We start from the raw sequence: 19777 nt of genomic DNA, 5'->3' as shown, positions 1-19777 counted from the left end.
TGACCTACCAGCTTGGGGTCCAGGTATGGCTCCTCCTGAAGCCGCGGAGGAAGCTGTGGATGCAGAGGATGCTGATGCCGACGTTGTGAAGGAAGATGATTAAGTAACTTCAGAGTGGTCTGAACCTGAGTGAGTTGACGTCGGGGACTGGAGCAAGAACGGAAGTACGCACGTTTATAGGGAGTGGCCTTGTCATGTCTTTGACTCTGAAGCTTCCGCACCGGTAGTTAATACAGTAGATACCCTCAATCTTTTTCTTTACGTACTCATGCTGCCGTTCTGGTCAACCTCTGCGAATAACTGCTGCATTCGTTTGTTCTTAAGCTTTTCGCTCGTCAGCATGATTTGCAGCAATTGATCGGCTAATCGATCCTTGAAAACCTGCGCTTCTTCCACTTCAATGCGTGCCAGCTCGGCGTCACGTTGGAGAAGCCGTGTTCGTTGTAACAAGGGCTGCAGGAAGCGCTCGTTGTAAGCAATTGAGCGTTGCAATAAACGCAGTTCGGCTGTTAAGTGTGGCACCAACATCTCGAGGTGCCGTAATGTTCGTTGTGTCTCCTCATCATTTTCGATATCAGTTTCAATATTAGCAACATGAAGCTCGTGTTCAGTGTCCAACCATTTTGAAACAAGAGGCAAGCGATCCAAACAACTTGCCATGCGTTCGTTAAGAAACTCAAACGGATTTCCCCACATCGTAAATCTCGGCGCTGAAGCGTTTGCAGAGGATGATGTGGTCGCTTCATTAATTGCGGTATTCAATCGCGAACGAAATTTGGCGCGTAGACGCCTTTTTATCTCAATTCGCTCTTTTAGTTCAATCGTAGACTCGGACAACTCGTAAGCAATGGCGTAGCAAACTGACATAGTCGAGGCATGTGCTTTCTCGGCGGCTTCGATTTTGTTTTGAAGAACTATAGTATCACTTGCAACATCTGTGTCATAGCGCTCAAGCTTTGAGCGAATGAGTTCAAGAGCTTTCTTTTTAGCACTGATGTCACCATCCTGTTGAAGTGTTGGGAAGAGCAAGCGATGCTCCTCTGATAATGGCGTTTGCTGCAAACGGAGACGAAGATACTACGTGCCAAAGTAAGTGAATACTTTTGCAGAGTTTTGTATTATTTCTCACCTCAAGATGTCGCTCTTCCTCCAATTGTTTCAAACTGAAGCGAGTCACTTTGTAGCTCAGCGCATGTTCAAGAAAAATACTAGGGCTTAGGACTGTTTCTAGTCCTAGTTTGGGATTCCATCGTAAGAACTCACTGCACTGCTCAAGGTCCTTTCAAATGAACAACAATAAGAAATTACTACGCACAACACTGCCAACTTTATCAACATCAAAGAGGGTCCTTACCATGGCAAGAAGCGTTGGTCGTAACCTTGCAATAAGGGCGAGAGCTACTCGATATACAGCTTTCCATCCATCCATAAAGACTAGATCCCAAACTCGAACAAGTGTTTGAGTGTCAAGAACTCGAGCAAACACTGTAACAAACCACTATCGAAAAATACAATCAAATCGAATTTGAATGCTTAGCTCTAGATACGATAAGTGCTGACGCAATCACCTGAGTGACCATGATGCTGGAGTGCATTCCAATTTGTCGAAAGTGGGCAGATAGATCATAGAAGTGCTGCTTTAAAAGTTGCTGGAAGAGAAAAATACATCGCGAGAGCCTATACGCACCATCAAAGTGATCATTTAATATCAGCAACCAAGTCTTAACAAACACTGTATGAAGAAGGCTAACCCTGGCATCTTATGCTTCCACAACTCGTCCATCCCTTTGCGTCGAATCAAAGCAAGTGTTAGCCAAAATGCGACCTCTTGCATAGAGAAATTGTCAAGATTAAGCGCCATAGTATTTTCAGCGTCTTTCATCACAAGCAGCAAAGAAGCGACAACATAATTCATCCCCTGTCACGGTAATTGTATCATCAGATTTTATATCACCAAGTAGATGACTTAGAACCGATTGTCCATACTTGGCAATACCCAACGTCATCAGCATAAAGCGCAACGGCTTTTAGTACATTTCCAAGCAAACGTTTACCGTCACCTAATACAATAACTAAGTCAGTGCCGCACGTCACCGTAATATAAGTCAGCCTTTATTACCATCATCCGAGAAAAAACGATCATTAGGAAATGTGCGCTCAATGTCGCGGTCGATTTCACCTTCTACTCCTGTGGCTTTAAGTATCGCCCTATCTTCCAGTTTTTTTATGTCCGCCTTCTACATCCCTCAATCAGTCACCCGATTACACATCTCGCAATGTTTAATGCAACCAATACCCGTAAATAGAAGTCTCGACTGCTCATTCCTTTTGGAATATCCTTGATTAGCGTCGCTACATCTCCAGCTTGCAGCCAATAGCTTGAACAAAACGTTGACAGGTCAGGCGATCTGCCAGCTTTGAAGTTTTGATTACTACATACCGAAATCTCGACGCATCAGGAAATCCTGAGATCCAAACAGCTAATCGTCGGAGTTTCTGACGCTCCACAAGCGATCTTAGACTCTTGTCGACCGCCGCGATAGCCTCCACAGTGTCAGTCTACACGTCCAAATACCCACAAGAGTCAATAAAGAATAAAAGACAAATCCTATCATCAGAAAATCACCTGAATCCACCCACGACGAACAATGACCGCCACAGCCTCCGCAAACAGCGCATGAACAGTATCCGCCGTCGACGTCATGTTGAACACGCCCGATTTCTGGTGAAAATATGGTGTTTACCACACTAGCGTGACAAAGTGAGATTGTATGAAGGCAAACGAAGGCGTCGTCATTGTACGTTGCGCTCTGATGCTTTAAGTGCACGGATAATTACAATGATATGGTAGACCGGACAGAAAGTGACGCTGGTCCCGTACGAAAAGGAGCATGTTCCCAAATACCATAATTGGATGCTGGATCCGTGGCTGCAAGGTGAGTTCAGTGACGAACGCCACAACTTCCTCTATGAACTCACCGATGCGGTGTACTTGCTTCAGAAATGACAGCATCCGAGCCATTGTCGATAGAAGAAGAATTTGAGATGCAGAAGACTTGGAGAGAGGATGCCAAGAGTACGACTGCACATGCACTGAACATCTTGAGCGGCGTTTACTCAACCACTGCTGTATTTTTATATTACTAGAGTGTACATTTATCGTTTTAGCAAAAGCAGCGGATGACAGCAATTCTGAAGTGTCATATATCGACGAAGGCGCGATTGATCGTGGGTGATTCAGGACTGTGTTTTGACTTGGTTGCAAAGGCTGAAGTTTGAAGTGGCTGGGTGTAGGCATGGCTGGAGACGTAAATCTGTTCTTTAATGACTATGACGACCCAAATGCTTGCGAAATCGAAATCATGATAGCCGAGGATAGGTATCGTCGCAAGGGCTTTGCGGAAGAGGCGGTGAAGCTCATGATGACATATGGTACGTCAAAAAGGTTGCTGCCATCTAGCCAAGCAGCACGATGAAACAAGCTTGATTTGACATTAACTGCAACGAACAGCTACGTCAACTCTCAACGTCACCCGATTCGTCTGCAAGATCATCGAGACAAATTTCGCCTCACTTCAGCTCTTTAAAAAGTAAGCGGGGTAATTATTCCTTTTCACGTTCTATCGTTTTGATGTGCTTTTGAAAATGCAGGCTGGGATACGTAAACTACAATTATGTCGCTGCTTTCAATCAGATAGAAATGGAATTTATCACACAGAGAAAGCTGATCGAGTGAGATCGAGCTGTATTCCAAGATTCTTATTTTTGAAACACGATTATTGTGCCCTCGACATACATTTATGCTTTATCGAATTGTTAGGTGCAAGCGCCAAAGATGCGCGTTTTGGCCATACGGGTTTGTGGCAGTAGCTGCGCATCAGCAAACAGAAAGTGTATAAAACGACGTAGGTTGCATAGATCCTCAATTTCTACAAATTGGACACGTAGTAACGGTAAAGACCTCTATGCTTTTGTAGAAGCGGATTCATCAAAGATTCCTTTGTGCTAGGTGCACGACTATGCGCTATTGACCCGCGCCCAAATACTCAGAAACGGCCTCGTCGAGCAAAAGTTCGTTGTGAGATCACAAGACTAAATAAAGATCATTGTTGCAAGAAAAAACATCTTTCGAAACTTCAATCTGGAAAAGTTGCAGCATTTACCGATCCTCAACTCAGGTTGTGGCTTCGTTCCGGTATAGCGGTTCCACAGGCCGTGTTGAAATCACTTCAGCAAACATGTCTTGTCACTGCACTCTCCACCATTTTGGCTTGTTCCGAGGTCAATCTTTTGATTTCCACGCTTAAATATTCGTCCATTTCTGTAAATGATAATAAATCTGCTATGTCTCCATCAAATCGTAGTGGTTCTGAGGTGTCTGAATTCGCTTCCGCTCTGTTTCAGGTTCCTTAACTACTTTGACCTCCTTCTTCCTTGCCTCTATCTCTTCCTCTTCCCCATCATGCGATCAATCATAATCAATAATCTCTCTCTCCGAGATGGCATTCATGATATCCTTCTCCATTATTGTCCCCTGGGTCCCGTCGCGTTATCAGCAGCTGAAAAATGAAGTTAATTGCGTTTTACCGCTTCCAGACGTGCTACAGCAAATCCAATTAGATCAGACGCATCAAATTGACGCAGCGGCGATGATTATTGCATCAAAACGCTCGTCACGTCATCAGCAGCTGTGATATCAAGTTAAATGCGGTTTAGCGCCTGCAGGAAGTTCTAGTGCTGCGAGAAGATTGCTGTATACTCTACTTCAGACAGTTCGTATTTAAATAAAGAATGCTTTCTTTGTAACCTGTGCCAACTTCAATGTGGATTACTACCAGTCCCCACTAGTTTTGTCCTCGGACGAACACTTGAGCAGGCGGCCTCTGCTATGGTATTGTGTAGACAGACAGACTATAACCGTATTTTAAGTAAGATTTGATGGATGATGATATAGCGATTTTTCGTCTGCTCCTCAGCGTCGAATAACGATTAGCTCCTAGCTAATGTGGTTGCTCACAATTGGGTCTTGGCAGCACAAATACATCCATGAATTTCAACTGCATTGCACTTTTTTAGGTTTCTACTTGTGTATCCAATTTTTTCACAGACAGAATGCAATTATTTATCACGTCGTGCGTTAGCCCATTTTGATTGATTGGACTCCTTGCTGATGAAATCCTTTCAGAAAGTGGCCAATTCGCAGATGGACGATTTGTTGCTCGACGAATTCATTAAAATGTAGTGTGAAAAGACAAAATATTTTGAACGTGGATCGCCAACATGAGGTTTGCAATCTTCATCTCTATTTCTGACGACAATGTGGCACAAAATTCAGTTCTTGCGTGCGCATAGCTCTAGGATGCTCAGACCCTGAGTTTGAATCTACATCTCTATCTCCGACGACAATGCGACATCGAATTCATTTCTTGCGTCCATCACTGAGGGTATAATTCCAGGATGCTCAGGTCCTGATTGGCGTTCGGCACGTTGTGGCTCACTCAACTACGTTTCTGTCGGTGCGCACAATGGTCTGACAACAACTGGAGGCAAACTTTTGCCAACTTTGATATAAAAGAGCAGCAACAAGGCTAAGTTTGAGAAGGTGGACGGCGCGATGGTGTCGTATATTGATCAACAGTGCGCTTCTGAAGCGCTAGATTGATGTGCAGGTTTCTTGAGGCAACTCTGCCAGCCGTAAGTAAATATAAATGCATCGCGAGCTAACACTAGCAAAGGTTGAAAGCAAAGTATCAAACGCGTGACATCGCCACGTGCGTGGTCCTGGTGGTCTCACGCTTTACGTACAGGCTGGCGATATCGGTATTCCAAGGACATTTTATCAAGAGTGACCGAATAGCGTACATCAAGGCATAAACATTTCGATCGCCACCATTTGTCGATGGGTAAATCGTACGTGAATTCCTGGTGAAAGCGCTCTTCAAATAGTCCATTTTACACAGTCGTGATGACCAAGAAATCAATCCTTGGATTCTGGTCCAAATTCGTTGTCGTTGATGGAGTCAATTACGCCTTCTTCGCCGAGTTTCGATACTGAGATAGACATGCATGGGACGAGATCGGTGTAGTCGTAGACGAGTCGACGAGCGTAACGTGAATACACAAAAGACCGCTCACACTCGATTGGGGAATAAAGGGTTTTCATAACGCCCATAATTCATTGTGAAATCAAGTACGAGATAGAGTGCTCATGTCGAAGGTATCGTCTAGTGTGAGCCAGGCGAATATAATCCGTATTAATACTGAATTGGGTCCCATATGAGAACCATTTGGTGAAGAATGTGTTTGGGAAGCTCATTTATGAATTACCCTTGAGAAAACCAACCTGTTTCAATCAAGTAACGTACTCCTGCACAGAAGCATAAAATCGGTGCGTGCACTAATGCACCATTTTGATGCCAACAGTTTCTTGGTTTGTCATAAATCGTTATACTCAACAAAATCGTTTGATACTTATTGCGACGACTGCTGAAATAGAATTGCGATACGAAGCTCGAAATTTTGTCGCACGACATATTTTACGAAGCAAAAACACGCTCTGAGTGCATCAACAACGTATGTCTCCATTTCACAACAGATAAATGACTACTTTCGACAATTAGCGAACTACACTTTACAAAAGACATTCAAACCACTTTAAGGGCTTTTTCTTATCGCCAAAGACACCATCACCGTTCCGAAATGAAGTGTCAACGTGGTTTAGCCCTGTCCTGTACCGCATACTTTCGTACGTTTTGTCAAAGGAATCTAAAGGAAGGCCCATTGCACAGCTCGAATATTCCACAATGCCATCATTTTCAGATGAGTGGTGCGGTAAAAGCTGACCAGCTAGAGCGTAAATAGCTGACTTTACTGTTACAAGTCCCAGGTAACTGTTGCTGCACATGACTGCAGTTACATTTGTAGCGTAAGCATTTTGTGCAGCAATGTAGGCGTCGTTTAAGGCTTGTGACGACAAGTTCGAACCCTTGTAGGCCAGCGACAACTCGCCAGCGTTTGTAGGGCAATTTCCTAACAAGTCAATGATTTTGTCAACCACAGCATTGTAATCTCCGTTGCACCATTCTTGTATATAATTTGAGCCCATGCTTCCTTCCATGGGAGCGCTTGCGGCAACCCAAGCGGATGATTGATCAAAAATGGCGAGACCGCGAGCAATAGCGCCTGCCAGAATAAGGTTTCCCATTGAGTGACCGACAAAAATCGTGTCCCTGATCGTTCCGGTGGCGGCGTCACTTGTATTACTTACCTGAACAAGCAAATCGATGAGTCGCTGCTGAAATACCATGTCATTCCACGAATTTAACTTCGTAGCTAACGTTATGTACTGCCGGCTTGTGCAGCAGGGCGAATGATCACCAATTTCAGACCCGAAATAATTTTCAGGGTCATGCGCTGTCAGGCCATAATCGTCAAAGGAGGCCAAGCCAGCAACAAATACACAAGCCCGTCGAACACCCTTGCAGCCACAAGACTCGTCCGTGACAAAGTCCCAAGCATCGTCGAAAAAGCCTTCGGCGCGAAGGTTACGGTGGCCCCATTCAATAACCGAACGCATTAACGTCGAAGTTAGCGATGGGGTGATACGATCTCCAAACGGGACCTTTCCACATGAGGCCAACGTATCCAATGGTACGCGTGGAGCCGCAATTTTCGGTGCAGTCTGCTCATACTTTACTCCAATATCTACATGCTTGCCAAAGATCTGAAACTCATTGTGCTGAAGCCATGATTGGCGTGTACACAGCACAAAATCTTCACCTGCAAATTGAAAGACCAAAATCGAGCCATTAGGACACTTGTCACTCTTAGAGCTAGATTGAGTAGCTGTCGACGCTTCATAAATGACATTAAGTACGCTCTCAATAGGCGGGATGGAACCTGCAGGTAGACAAATCGATTCATCCTCACTTTCTGAAAGATTATTGAAACGATGAGTGTAGTATGCTGTTCCATCAACAAGAGAGTATTCATGCACGTGACCGTCTGTCTCGATCGACGCCATTCCATTGTATTTCATGCTTTTATCGTCAGTCAAGCTCTCTGGTGCTGGAGTCGCCACTACGTCGAAAGTTGAGGCACCATGTACGTACATGGCCTTACGCTTGATCTTAAACGATAGTCGAAGTGCTGGCTGGTTTTGTAGGTTGCCTAAAATTTGGTGCTTCGCGATATGCGAGTGAAGATGAAACGTGTAGTTGGACAAGTTTATCACTTCGGTCACAATGAGCACGGTACACACAATAGTGCACGCTACGACACGCCATGATGCAGGTCTACGGTGGTACCGTGCTTCGTGTGGACATTGCTGCTTCACAAAGTCTTCTTTGTAGTTCATGATAATGACATTGACTAATTGTAAATGAGAATGACTTCGATTCAACGGCTTGTAAATTACAAAAAAAAAACGAGAGCAGACTAAAGATTTGCTAGCACATGGAGCCTGCCTTTACTAAAGGGCAATCATCTAAACCGAAAAGTATGATGGGCATACCATTGGCTTTTGGAGAACCGAATCTTTATCAAACGGACAACAAATCATCACCTTGTGACCTTCGAATTTGTGGTCGTAATGATAAAGATACTAAAGTCGTACGTGCCTAGACTTCATGTTGTCAATTACGGCTGAATAGTGCCACAGTCATTTGTGATCGGACAAGGATTTTGCTATGGAGAGCATTCATGCTGGAAGAACGAATGAATGCAATTCGCTAGGGAGGAGTTTCAGGCTTTTGTGCATCCGAACATCACGCAGCTGCCTGGTTACGCTGAAGGATGAAGTCAAGTTTATGTGTTGTATCTGGACATGAAAGTGTTTAAGTTTTCGCTGATAGATGTGTTTGAGCACCGATAGCTCTTAACGCTTTATAATTTATACTACAATCTGTAAAATGCTCTAGGCATACTGCTAGATGAATAGTCGCAGCAATTTGTGATAGACAAGACATGCGCTACTCACACTCAAGACATGTTTCTATAAATTCGTCAAAGCTGGCACCGCACTTTATATACAGGTACCAACGCTGCAGTAATTTCATTCTGAATGAACCAAGTGTTTGTGACTTCTCCCTTCTTGGACAAAAGAATATTGACAAAGAAAAGTTACAGGAATACGCTTTAGCTAGATGTGTAAGCTCTCCTGTCGTATTCTGCTGCGCGATAATGGGGCTATATTAAACTTTTTCGAGAAAGAGCCAGAGCGCCCAGTAACGTCATATGTTGTGAGCGAGCCAAAGTTCATTAGGTACCAGCTAATCCATACGTCACCAACCCCACCGATTGTGGTCATTAGACTGTATTCTTTACGTTATGTTATTTGACTCATTTCACGAGTCAAAAATCGATTTATAGGTTTGATCAAACATCCAATGCATTGCTCGAATTGTTTGAACTTTGCTAGATGAATGTGGTGCGTCCTTTACACCCAGAAGGCGAACAATTGATCTGGTGTTGGCGTTGTTTGGTTCATGTGGATGCAAAATCGAGACGCTATCGCGTGACCAAAGGTAATTGATATCATTGAGGGCCAATCAATTCGATGGGAGTAATGGTAGTGACTTGAATCATGTTATTTAGCGTCTCGAAGTCCAACTTGGCATTTCGATTACAAAAATTCAAATTCACCGTTCAGTGTTCAAACATGAACGAAGTATATGTGGCAATTGTTTTTATACAGCGACATTTTCAATGAATAAAATGGCATATTTGACTTGCTGACAAATTCCACAGGACGTCAAACGTAGATGAGTTCCAAAAACGATGAACTGTAATGGCCGCTTCTAAAGTCAATGCGATCAAAAATGCTAGTCGTATGTGTGAAGGCAGGTCGCCGCGTCGCAACTTCACATTTGTGTGAATAAATTGACCGTGCATCGTAGGTGCTTCAATCAATGAAATGATGCGATGATACTCGCTCAGACAGCTGCTGGATTATAAGTAAGTGGTACCGTCTTTTGCGCTGTCGATTGGAAGGAAGGGTTGATCAGATCCATAAACATGAGAGCAACATGTCTTTCACTGGAATAAGCCCCCCCGGTGAAACGGCATGGGAATGTACAGTGGCGTCATCGGGTCTGAAAATGAGGAACTCATTGAGAGTGTTTGCATTGAGCCAAATTCACTCAAAGTAATGTTTTATTTGTTAGTGATCACCTTAAACATATTTGGAAAGTCGTCCAAATTCTGTGCATTAAAAGAATGTATGTGAATTTGAAGAAATGCGCTGTCTTTGCCTTCTTTGTCGTCAACAATGGTGCTCAAGCTGATGATCAGAAGGATTCGCGGAGTGGCTTATTCCTCAGAATGTTAAACAACGATGCGCACGAACACACGAACAACGATTTTGTAGCGAGGCCCGTAGGTTTTTTTGGCGATCTAACAATCTTTCGGACTTGAAGTGATTCTCAAAGGCACGAGTATATCTGGAGCAAGTCAAAATTTCTTACAGTTAGACGAGTTTCACATTACGGTTTGGTGTAAGTGAACAATTTTCGAGCTGAGTACAATGGTACTTACGAAGACATTAGGACTTCGTAAAAAAGAGGTGTTTGGTCAGTGACGTCACGCCAAGCAATGCGGATGAGTCTAAGGAATTAATTTTGATATGGATATACAAATAATTAATTACCGTTGAGACTCCCAGTCCGCCACTAAATTTAAGCTCGACCTTTGCGCGTTGAATGCGCAAGTCCGCTAAATCAGATTTTCATCCTTGCAAAGTGCTTGGCAACCCCGTTGCACTTCGCGGGAATCAATCTGATGACCAAAACTGTATCCTCTGTGAGGTTGAAACACGGGCTGCTTGATAACCTACTCTCGGGACATATAACCAGGCTTGTTAAGCTAATGTATATAGTTGGCCGCCGACGGGCGGCACGTCTGATATCGATAGAACGCCTGGACGCGCTCACCAGTCGTAAAAATGCGCTCTGGCGGGATACCTCCAGAAAGAGCTGAACTTAGCGTTGGAAGGAAGCTAGACCAGCTCACACCGTAAGCACGCCCATGTTGAATAGTCAGCCTTTTGAGGGCTGGGACGAATAAGATAAACGTGGCAAGTCTAGATAAATGTGATTTCTACATGCATCAAACGGTCCGACAATGCGACAATGCAACAATGCATCACGCTTGTCGTCTCTAAGTTACGAGGCCATTCACCAGAAAGGGACTTATGTGCAGTACCTTTGTGAAAGAGGTGCTCCAAACATGGCAATATTTGAAGCGACGTGTTCCACAGATTTTCACCCCGCCTGACAAGGGGTAAAATGACATTTTAAAGTCTCTTCTACCCGCCGAGGAAGGCAAAAGCTGGTGCTATGTTCTGGATTTAAAAGCTTATTTCGTCGCAACAGCGTCAGATCCTTTCCTGAACACGATGACAATTGACATCCAAACAGGTTAGTCGCAAGCCGAGACGATCCGCGTCCTCTGTAACTCTTTCAAAGAAGCGGTCAATTTTGCATTGAATGCGGATGCAAATTTTCGTGTCGCAAGGACTGGATGATGGGGTATCGCATTTGGATAACTATTGAGCACACCAGCGGCAACGGACCCCACCCACGCTGAGAAGAAAGATACCATTTTTTATGACGAAGCAGCTTCGCGGTACGCACCGATTTTTTTCCGAGAGAGCCCTAAATACCTACGCCCAGTGCGCATCAGATACTGTGTCATCTGACGTCGCGTTTTAAATCAGGAATCTGATCTGTTTTTTGGTGTACTGGCGATTAGATGTAATGTGCCTCTCGTCGCCACGTCGAGAAACCGATTCAAAAGGGATGACGTTAATTCGTAGGTTCTTCATAAATTGATACCCAGCTCATATTATCTGCTTTTGGAAATGCTCTCGGTGAAGGTCTAACCACGAAGAAGACTAAACTAAGCTCCCCATCCGGTACCATCGGGAATCTAATAGTGATATCACTGTCTTGATTTCATGCAAATACCCCTTGAGTAAAAATCTCGCGAATAATAAGCACAATAAGGGATAAGCTACAACTCCTACAACTAAGCGAAAGACCTCGTTTAGAAGTGAGAGATCTTTCTCGCCACGAACACAAGCATATCTACTGATCGGTAAAGTGGGCGCGTACATTGATAGTGCGGACTCAGCAGCACCGTTATTTTGTGTTATAGACTAACCACGTTTAGTTCTTCAACAGCTAGTCCTTCGATACCCGACTTAGTGTCACCCGTCTGCGCAGGTAACCGCGACAGAAAGAGGCTCTATAACCCCACCAGGTCTGGTCCAGAAGATACCAAATTATGTCTGTAATATACCGTCCTACCGGATATGTTCCCAAGATTCCACGGCAAAACATTCTCTCCGTATTAAAAATGATTTGCTGTGAATACCACAAATACGAGCATTTTTTCAGTGTCATCCTAACATTGCGGCTTACTACCGCTTCTGCCTTCCGTGTTCTGCTCAGACAAAAAAGCAATATATTTGCTTGATCATTTTAACAGGTCTTGGTTTGGCGCCACATTTATTTTGGTGTCGTGTATGCCCAAACAACTTCTTGCCATTGATGAGGAGGGCTTATAACTCCAAAAAACTCCACCGAGGGAGAAGTGCGTAGTAACAGCAATGTCGAGTTTTGATTTATCCATAATTCCTGGCGTTTCAGCCAAGCTATGCCAAGGATCAGTTCTTTTTTTTATTGTCGGTCCAGAACGAGACGACGTCCCGCGCTGTCAAGATTCTCAAATCCACTTAGTGGTTAGTGGTTCCATAATCTATTTACAAACCATCTTGTTTTCTTGTCGCATGACGCCGGAGAATTTGGTAGCTTCAATGCCTCCGCAAAATGCCTACTATTTTCTCAAGGCTCGCGTCGTACCCCGTTGCACGATGTATCAGATTTGTGCGAGGCCTCACCGATCTCGAGACGTTCAAATTCATAATCAACAACCGTCAGCTGTAAAGTCTCACCTCTCATAGACATGACGGGATCCTGTTGGCCTCGACTTATCCCGCGAGAAGTCCGACGTTCAATGCGACACGGAAACTTGCATAGATCTTAACCGAAGATACATTAATAGACTACAAGATCTTTAACCAAGAAAATATGGTAACGTAGTAGACGCGTCCCTCTGCGCGAAGCTCAAAGCGGATTTGTTTAGCGCGCATATCCCCCACACTCTGCGCGGACTTTCTCACAAACGACAGCAGCAAGCGACTCCATGCTTGTAATATGCTTGCTAAACCCTCTTATCCAGTACGAACACCAAGTTTTTGACGTAAAGTACTGCTTTGAAGCATGGTTGGCTGCACTTTGCTTTGTGCCCTCGACTTGGTTAATGGTGCTCATCAAACGGGACAGCGATTTCCTTTGACTACGCTGTACCCTATGAGCAAGATGCCCTGAGACCGTCATGTTATGCTGCAGAGGCTGTCTAATGCTCCGGTATGCTCAAATCTCTAGTGACGCAGTTGTTAAAGCTATGCAAAAAAACAATTTCGCGGTATCGTTTGCTCATGTTCAGGGCGTCGGATGTGGAGAGCTGAATGAAACTATTAAAAGCATTGCTTAAGTTCATACGCTCAACCAGTCATTAGCCACTAGAGTCAAGTATGCCTTTGGCGCTGGTGAAATTTCTTTGCTGAGATAAAACTATATAAAGCATGACATACACGCAGAAATTCAACGATCAAGGCCATCTTATGTCTATACCCCTTCCGGAATTATGTATAAGGCTCGACCTCTAAATTGGCTGTACAAGAGCAGTTCAAATTATGTTAATATGGCATGGCGCCTCCCCGCTTGCCTTAGAGAAGGAGTGTTGTATGATTGTAAGGCGTGGCTTAAGAGAAAGCCTTCGAGGTTGTGAGCAAGCATCTCACGGTGCCCCAATTTTGGCTCTATCTACGATTGGCTACTTCACTTGCCTCTGACGCCGGCTATGCCATAAGTTATACTTAACGTCAAGTAAATACCAATGGGGATGAACACGCAGTTGTGTTTGAGCCTCGATTGCTGAAGGCGAACGAGGATAACTTCAATGTTACTAACAAGGATCTCCTCGAAATATGTTTCGGTCGAATTATGATGTACCAACTTATCGCCATGCAGTTTGCGATCTATATATTCAATGTGTCGTTGCGCACAGCAACGTCATACCACATCTACTTTAAGGAATGGTAAGATGGTCATTCCTCTTTGCAAAATATAAATTAGAGGCAAGGTAGAAGCTGAACTGGCTTAATATGGTGGTGGAACCACTTTTGCGACGCCCCGACTATGATCTGTCGATTGTGACGATAGTGACGTTGCCAATTGATGGGTTGACACGTACAACCTACGTACCATACGCAGCAATTGTTCCGTTGTAGTGTCCGCGAAGGCACGGAGTTTGAAAGCCTATATATTTCTTCATCGAAGTGCGCGCTATTACAGCTGCACCGTTATGCCTTAGGCTAGTTTTCATTTATTCACTGAACCAAGCGATACTCAGCGTGAACCTGTGCCTCTCGAAGAGGATCTTATGTACAGAATTTTACGAAACACATGTCATGGCCACTCGGGGATACAATACACACTGTTCGAGCACTACATATTAGTAGGGTAACATTGAAAGCGGGAAGGCACATATGTGCACATGCGTGTAACGTGTCACTGGGCTTTACCCTCGCCACACGTGCTGATGTCTTTTACTACAATGCACATTTAGGTAGATTGCTGGCGGTTCATCAATTCGATATTTATTCCGCTCTTTTCAATGACATAACCACTCAGCAATACCGGTATTATGGCTTCTGTAGACCGTCTAGGCAAGATAAATCAACTTGCTGCTGTTGGTGACAGCATTTCGGTGAAGATACTCCCAAGCCGTTTCTCGTTAAAGCATTTTGCCGTCATGGCTCGCCGGTACACATTGCATCATTCTAAGATCTACGTTCCTCGGTGAAGATCTGCCAAATATACTTTTTAAGGTGCTCGGTACTCGACTGAATGTTTGTATGTCAATTGCTCACCATCCGCATACGAGGTTGTCATATGGGCCGCGTCTATCACGTGGTAGAAAGTATCCTTTGAAGCACTTGCGCGGAAGGTGTGCAGAACTCGAGCCAAAAAGTCCTCTCAAAACATTTTTAGTACACGTCCCACAAGGCGTTTCTCTGTTGCTATAAAAGTTACGTCTGTCCCCGAGTATTTATTACACTACCCCAAAATTGCTCAGGTTATGGTGTTGAGGGAATGTTGATACGGTTTGAGCCGCTTACATCATTCCGACTTCGATTCGCAGCCAATCTAGGAGATCATGTCAACAAGAATACACGGCTTGTGTGCGATGCATTGACGGAAAGCCACGTAACCTGAAGCAAATCGCAAATACGACCCTGCTCATAAGAGGAATTGAGAGTGTAAGGCACTCTAACCTAGATAGAAATGTGTATTGACAAATTCCTATATCCTTAAATCTAGAACAGCAATGCGATTCTGAACCGCCGGTCATGCCTCAAATATTGCAGTGCGATATTGGAGAGAAGATATCGCATTCAAGATCGGCCAGTATCACTTTCGATCAGCACAATTGAGAGAGCACACAGGTGCTAGCCAAAGAAGAATCGTCTGTTGCTAGCACAGCTCAATGAGCAACGAGTGTGTCCTGGAACGGTTAGTAGTTGCGTGTACACCATTACCTTTACCAATATTCAGTGAAGTAGAAGGAGCACCATCTAAAAGTCATGTAAGTCTAAGGTCCTGCTTTTGCAAGATTTTCATGGCCTGATGGCCGCTTATCAGCTGATCCACCCTCGGCTTTCATTCTCTAGAGAATACGCAGGGGTCACGCGACGCCGAGAGCTTTAAGGTAGCGAGTGAAGATTGACCTTGCTGTAAGCTCAAAAGCATGATAGCTGTCTTGTGAAGATAAGCGATACTGTCATCACTTAGAAATTTGAGGAATGAGTAACAAACTCGATGTCCGTGCCGTGCTTTAAAATTTACAAAGTTAATCGTTAAAGGACGCCTCAGCCATGGCCATATGCCCCTTGAATCCTCCATTAAATGTGGCCAAACTTGGCTTCCCTTAGAAGAAAATGAGTTAGTTCGCTGGTCTCGTTACTTATGTACTATTCCATGTATGAACCATAACATACACTCATAAAATACAGCAACAGCAAACGACGTCATGCCGGATCTGCGTTCTGTTTATCAAAAACGTGGCCAGCCAGTAGCCATTGTGTCAGTAAGGGATCTATGGCTTACAGCAAAATTTTGGCGAGCCCAAATTTAGAGGTTAGGTGCCAGATTGAACATGGCATGGTCGGCCATCCACGGACGACATGGTCAGACGAAACCCATTGGTCGCGTGCTGAAGGACATTCTCGTAAGTACCTGGCCGAATAGTTTGCAGTGCTAGGGCTAGCTGATCCCTGTCATTTTTACAGACACAGTGGATGCATCTACTTACTATGCCAATGCTATGAATAGTTCGGTCCCGCTGGGCTATATCAACACGGCCACATTGTGACTCCGGTAGCGTTTTGACTTTGAAAAATCTGATCATCAGCTATTGCAGCCATTGCGTCGCGCACTTGGCGCATGCCGTACAATCTCAATGAGATGAAATTTGATTTGATAAAAACAAAAATCAGTCGGGCTGATATCAGCAACTCATGTTGTACCAGCGGCTAGGCAGACAAAAACACATATGAATTTGCAGAGAGGAAAAAGCCTTAAATTGTAGTGGTAACCTATCTACTGTTGAAGTGACTGCAGCCTATAGGACAAAATTCGACCACGCTACATATGACCTTATACGGTGGTAGCAAAACCGGGTTGAGGCATACTCGTGGCATACCAACGAAATTGCAAAATTATGTGTCATACGTGGGCTTGCTGATCTATATCGCGTCCCCACTTTAACGTGTCAGTCGTGGCGAAAAACACTATGTAGTTGACGGAGCAGCGTCACTACAATCCCTTGAAAACTAACCTTAAAGAGCGCATTTGAAATGTGATCTGCAAAATAACCCAGACACACGCGGATGTACTCCGATAAAGTTAGTGAGTCACCGCAAACAACAATCAATCAAGCGCGCGGGAGCATGCTACAAGAGGGACCAGGACACACGCAAATAATAAGGGACGCAATTTCAAGCGGAATGTCCGGCGACAGAGCGGGTATATCAGGAACGTTTGGTAGCAGGATTTAGTGAAGAAGATTTTTTTTCGCGCAGTGAGAGCGCGTAGGAGTGTTAGCCTCCACTTTTTCAAAATTTTATGGCGCCCTTGCCGCTTACGACTTGGGTGCACCCTTTGTAATGTTGAGATAAGGCAGGGTTGTTACTCCCAACACGCTTTCCAATAGCGCGTGGCAACAGATCTTTGTGTTTTTTTTCATTTGTCTGGTGGCTGTGGCAGCTGTATCATGAAGGCAAGTTGAGTTAGTTATAAGAACAAGTAGTTGATGAGACTCACCTTGACGTCTCCTTCGTGCTTCCTTTCTTTGCTGACCCGAGTACTAATTTTTGCTCGCATTGGAGGTCCGCTTCACGAGTCTAGTCGGCAAACCTGTACGAGATGCACGAATTTGAGTTCGAGAAACTATAGTACCGTCTCGTTGCCGTTCTAAGACCAGGAGGTACATATTATGACCCGTGAGAGGAGGAAGTTTTCGAAAAAGAAATTTTCTATAGCTATCTCTGCTCTCGGTGTGAGTTGAAGTCCCGCGCTCGCAAGCGTATAAGGCATTGACCTGGTGCATCAAGCAACTTCTGGTTGTTTGAACCCATAGCAACGATGTCATAATTGTAGCAACAGTCAACTTGACTCTTGCGCTTGCAGACAAGCTAGCTGTACTAGGTACAGCTCATCGTAGTGTTAGGTGGAACAACATTAAAAAGAATACGGAGCTCGTAAGCTGCGCGAACGAAACGCGAAGCGCAATAGTACCTATCTCCGTGCTAATTCTCGAACGTATTTCTCTAAATTTTTCTGGGGGTGTTGGGTCGGCACTCGACGAGTCACTGTGACCATTATCATTGTATATCACCTCGGCTTTGTTACTGCAGTGGGGCTGCCGCAGCGTTACGCTTAGAGGAAGTGTAACTTAGGTCACTGACCTTTCGTTCTACATTAGAACAAGTACGAGTTAGCAGATCGCAATCCGCTTACTCCAAGAGTAATTACTGCCTTAATCCAAGGCTAATTAATCTTCCGTTTAAAATCCAAAACTAATTTATATATGTGGCAAAGCCGCCGAATTTTAAATTTTTGAATTCTCCTGAATATATATAGTAAAATCTAAATACATGCATAACTACTGGCTTCCTAGCCACCTACCGTATTCTTGTGTGGGTGCAGTCACACCATGCCCATCTCGTGTGACACACACACCTGTTACTAGGATACATGTAACCCCGTTACACTCTCCCCCATCAAGATGGAGAGCGTTTACAGTTCCAATCGATTATTGCCTCAACGAGGCTCGCGTGTCCGCTAAACACTGCAACCTAATTTGTTGAAATAAAACGAATTCCAGGCTCAATTAACCCTTTGTCAACGACACTATGGTCACAAAGTCTCACTGGTTCTGACAGCGAACACGAGCAGAGCCCAACTTCGTCTCCCGCACGGGGTGCAATGTCGGACAGTGCGTCCGCGGCACCGGGGGATATACATCCTAGGCTCGATGAGCACGATCGGCGCGCTTTGCTCACGCTATCAATGACAAGTGACCTCGTTGAGGATGTGGAGGTGGTCGACTACGAGTCTGACACTCCTTTTCCCGCATGAGATGACGAGAAAAGCGAGCTGCGCCAGCGGCGTGTTACAAGCCCTGCTCGCGCCTTGCGGACCCCATGTTCGCTCTCTGACTTCTCATCAACCGAGGGACGTGGTGTAATCAGCAATGACCTCGACAGAACAGTGAGGCGGCAGCTGGAATCTGCCCATAAGGCGGCTCTGAAGCGCGCCCATCCACGGCCGGTAATTGACCCTCTTGTGGAATATGGCTTCCGCCCAGCAGATCCCGCTGTGGAAGCAAAGGACGCGGTAACTCGATTGTTACGAGTCCACATCATCGGGTCCACAACCAGAACGGAAGATGAACTGGCCAAACGAAAAGCTCTTCGAGCTCGTTTCTTGGTCCCAAAAGAATTTTCGTTGGTAGCCTTTCGCACTCGTCCGAGTGCTCAACGAGGTGGCTGTCGTGTACCCGCAATGCGGACAATACCTGTCGTGCTCGCCCCTGAAAAAAGCGCTACAGATGACGAAGTGCTCTTTGAGCGATGGGTGCAACGGTACCGGAAATTTTCCTCACTGTATAACCTACAGTCGAGCCACAAGGAGGTGGACGTGCGTGTGGAGCGACACCTCCGATTTGGATTTGCCAAACGCACGGTACGCCGTCGACTTCCTTCGGATTGTCGCCCTGCGATGTATGAGCTAGCCCTTAATGCTCCGCTCGCTCTGTGTCTGCGACCGCAAGAGCTCAGGACCACTGCTTGAGCTCAACTCGTGGCCCTCCTACTCCCCTGGATATTGCCGGAAAGCGCGGGGCGTCTGATGACGTGGGGTGTCCTGATCTTTCTGATCAAAAGCGTCCACGGCGACAGGGCAATCTTCCGAAGTGGCGCCTCAAACTACCATGTGTTTTCGGAGTCGGATATCCCCATCACTTCACCAGATATTGGGTTTGACCCTGGCGACGACGTCATCTCGCTAGACGTCCCACGTGATAGTGGACGTCACCGTTCTCATCGAGATGAGTCAGCGGCGGGCGTTGACGACCGGGACGATCGCCGTCA

General features: G+C 45.1%; 4 protein-coding genes across 4 annotated transcripts; 2 read left to right on the top strand and 2 right to left on the bottom strand.

The window, feature by feature from the left end:
• Positions 1-192: 192 nt before the first annotated feature.
• On the bottom strand, positions 193-2704 carry PHALS_12045 (Rab6 GTPase activator GAPCenA and related TBC domain proteins; the record flags this gene model as incomplete). Its single annotated transcript, XM_024727513.1, has 11 exons — positions 193-206; positions 267-1077; positions 1130-1279; positions 1355-1498; positions 1569-1677; positions 1752-1918; positions 1987-2060; positions 2120-2237; positions 2297-2378; positions 2441-2559; positions 2627-2704. The coding sequence occupies 11 exons, from the start codon at positions 2702-2704 to the stop codon at positions 193-195; spliced, it is 1866 nt and encodes a 621-aa protein (XP_024578083.1).
• Positions 2705-2771: 67 nt separating this feature from the next.
• Positions 2772-3736, top strand: PHALS_12044 (n-acetyltransferase 9; the record flags this gene model as incomplete). Its single annotated transcript, XM_024727512.1, has 7 exons — positions 2772-2798; positions 2852-2936; positions 3002-3076; positions 3148-3228; positions 3295-3432; positions 3512-3590; positions 3652-3736. The coding sequence occupies 7 exons, from the start codon at positions 2772-2774 to the stop codon at positions 3734-3736; spliced, it is 570 nt and encodes a 189-aa protein (XP_024578082.1).
• Positions 3737-6631: 2895 nt separating this feature from the next.
• On the bottom strand, positions 6632-7576 carry PHALS_12043 (uncharacterized protein; the record flags this gene model as incomplete). The annotated part of the gene is made up of 1 exon (XM_024727511.1): positions 6632-7576. One exon carries the CDS (start codon positions 7574-7576, stop codon positions 6632-6634), a length of 945 nt encoding a protein of 314 aa, XP_024578081.1.
• Positions 7577-7647: 71 nt separating this feature from the next.
• PHALS_12042 (uncharacterized protein) lies at positions 7648-8173 on the top strand (the record flags this gene model as incomplete). Its single annotated transcript, XM_024727510.1, has 4 exons — positions 7648-7757; positions 7831-7905; positions 7962-8103; positions 8165-8173. 4 exons carry the CDS (start codon positions 7648-7650, stop codon positions 8171-8173), a joined length of 336 nt encoding a protein of 111 aa, XP_024578080.1.
• Between the last annotated feature and the right edge of the window lie 11604 nt (positions 8174-19777).

Source organism: Plasmopara halstedii (assembly GCF_900000015.1).
Source record: "Plasmopara halstedii genome assembly, contig: Scaffold_614, whole genome shotgun sequence".
Classification (NCBI taxonomy): Eukaryota; Oomycota; class Peronosporomycetes; order Peronosporales; family Peronosporaceae; genus Plasmopara; species Plasmopara halstedii.
The sequence above is the reverse complement of the archived record's forward strand: the minus strand, read 5'-3'. Positions and strand labels throughout refer to the sequence as shown.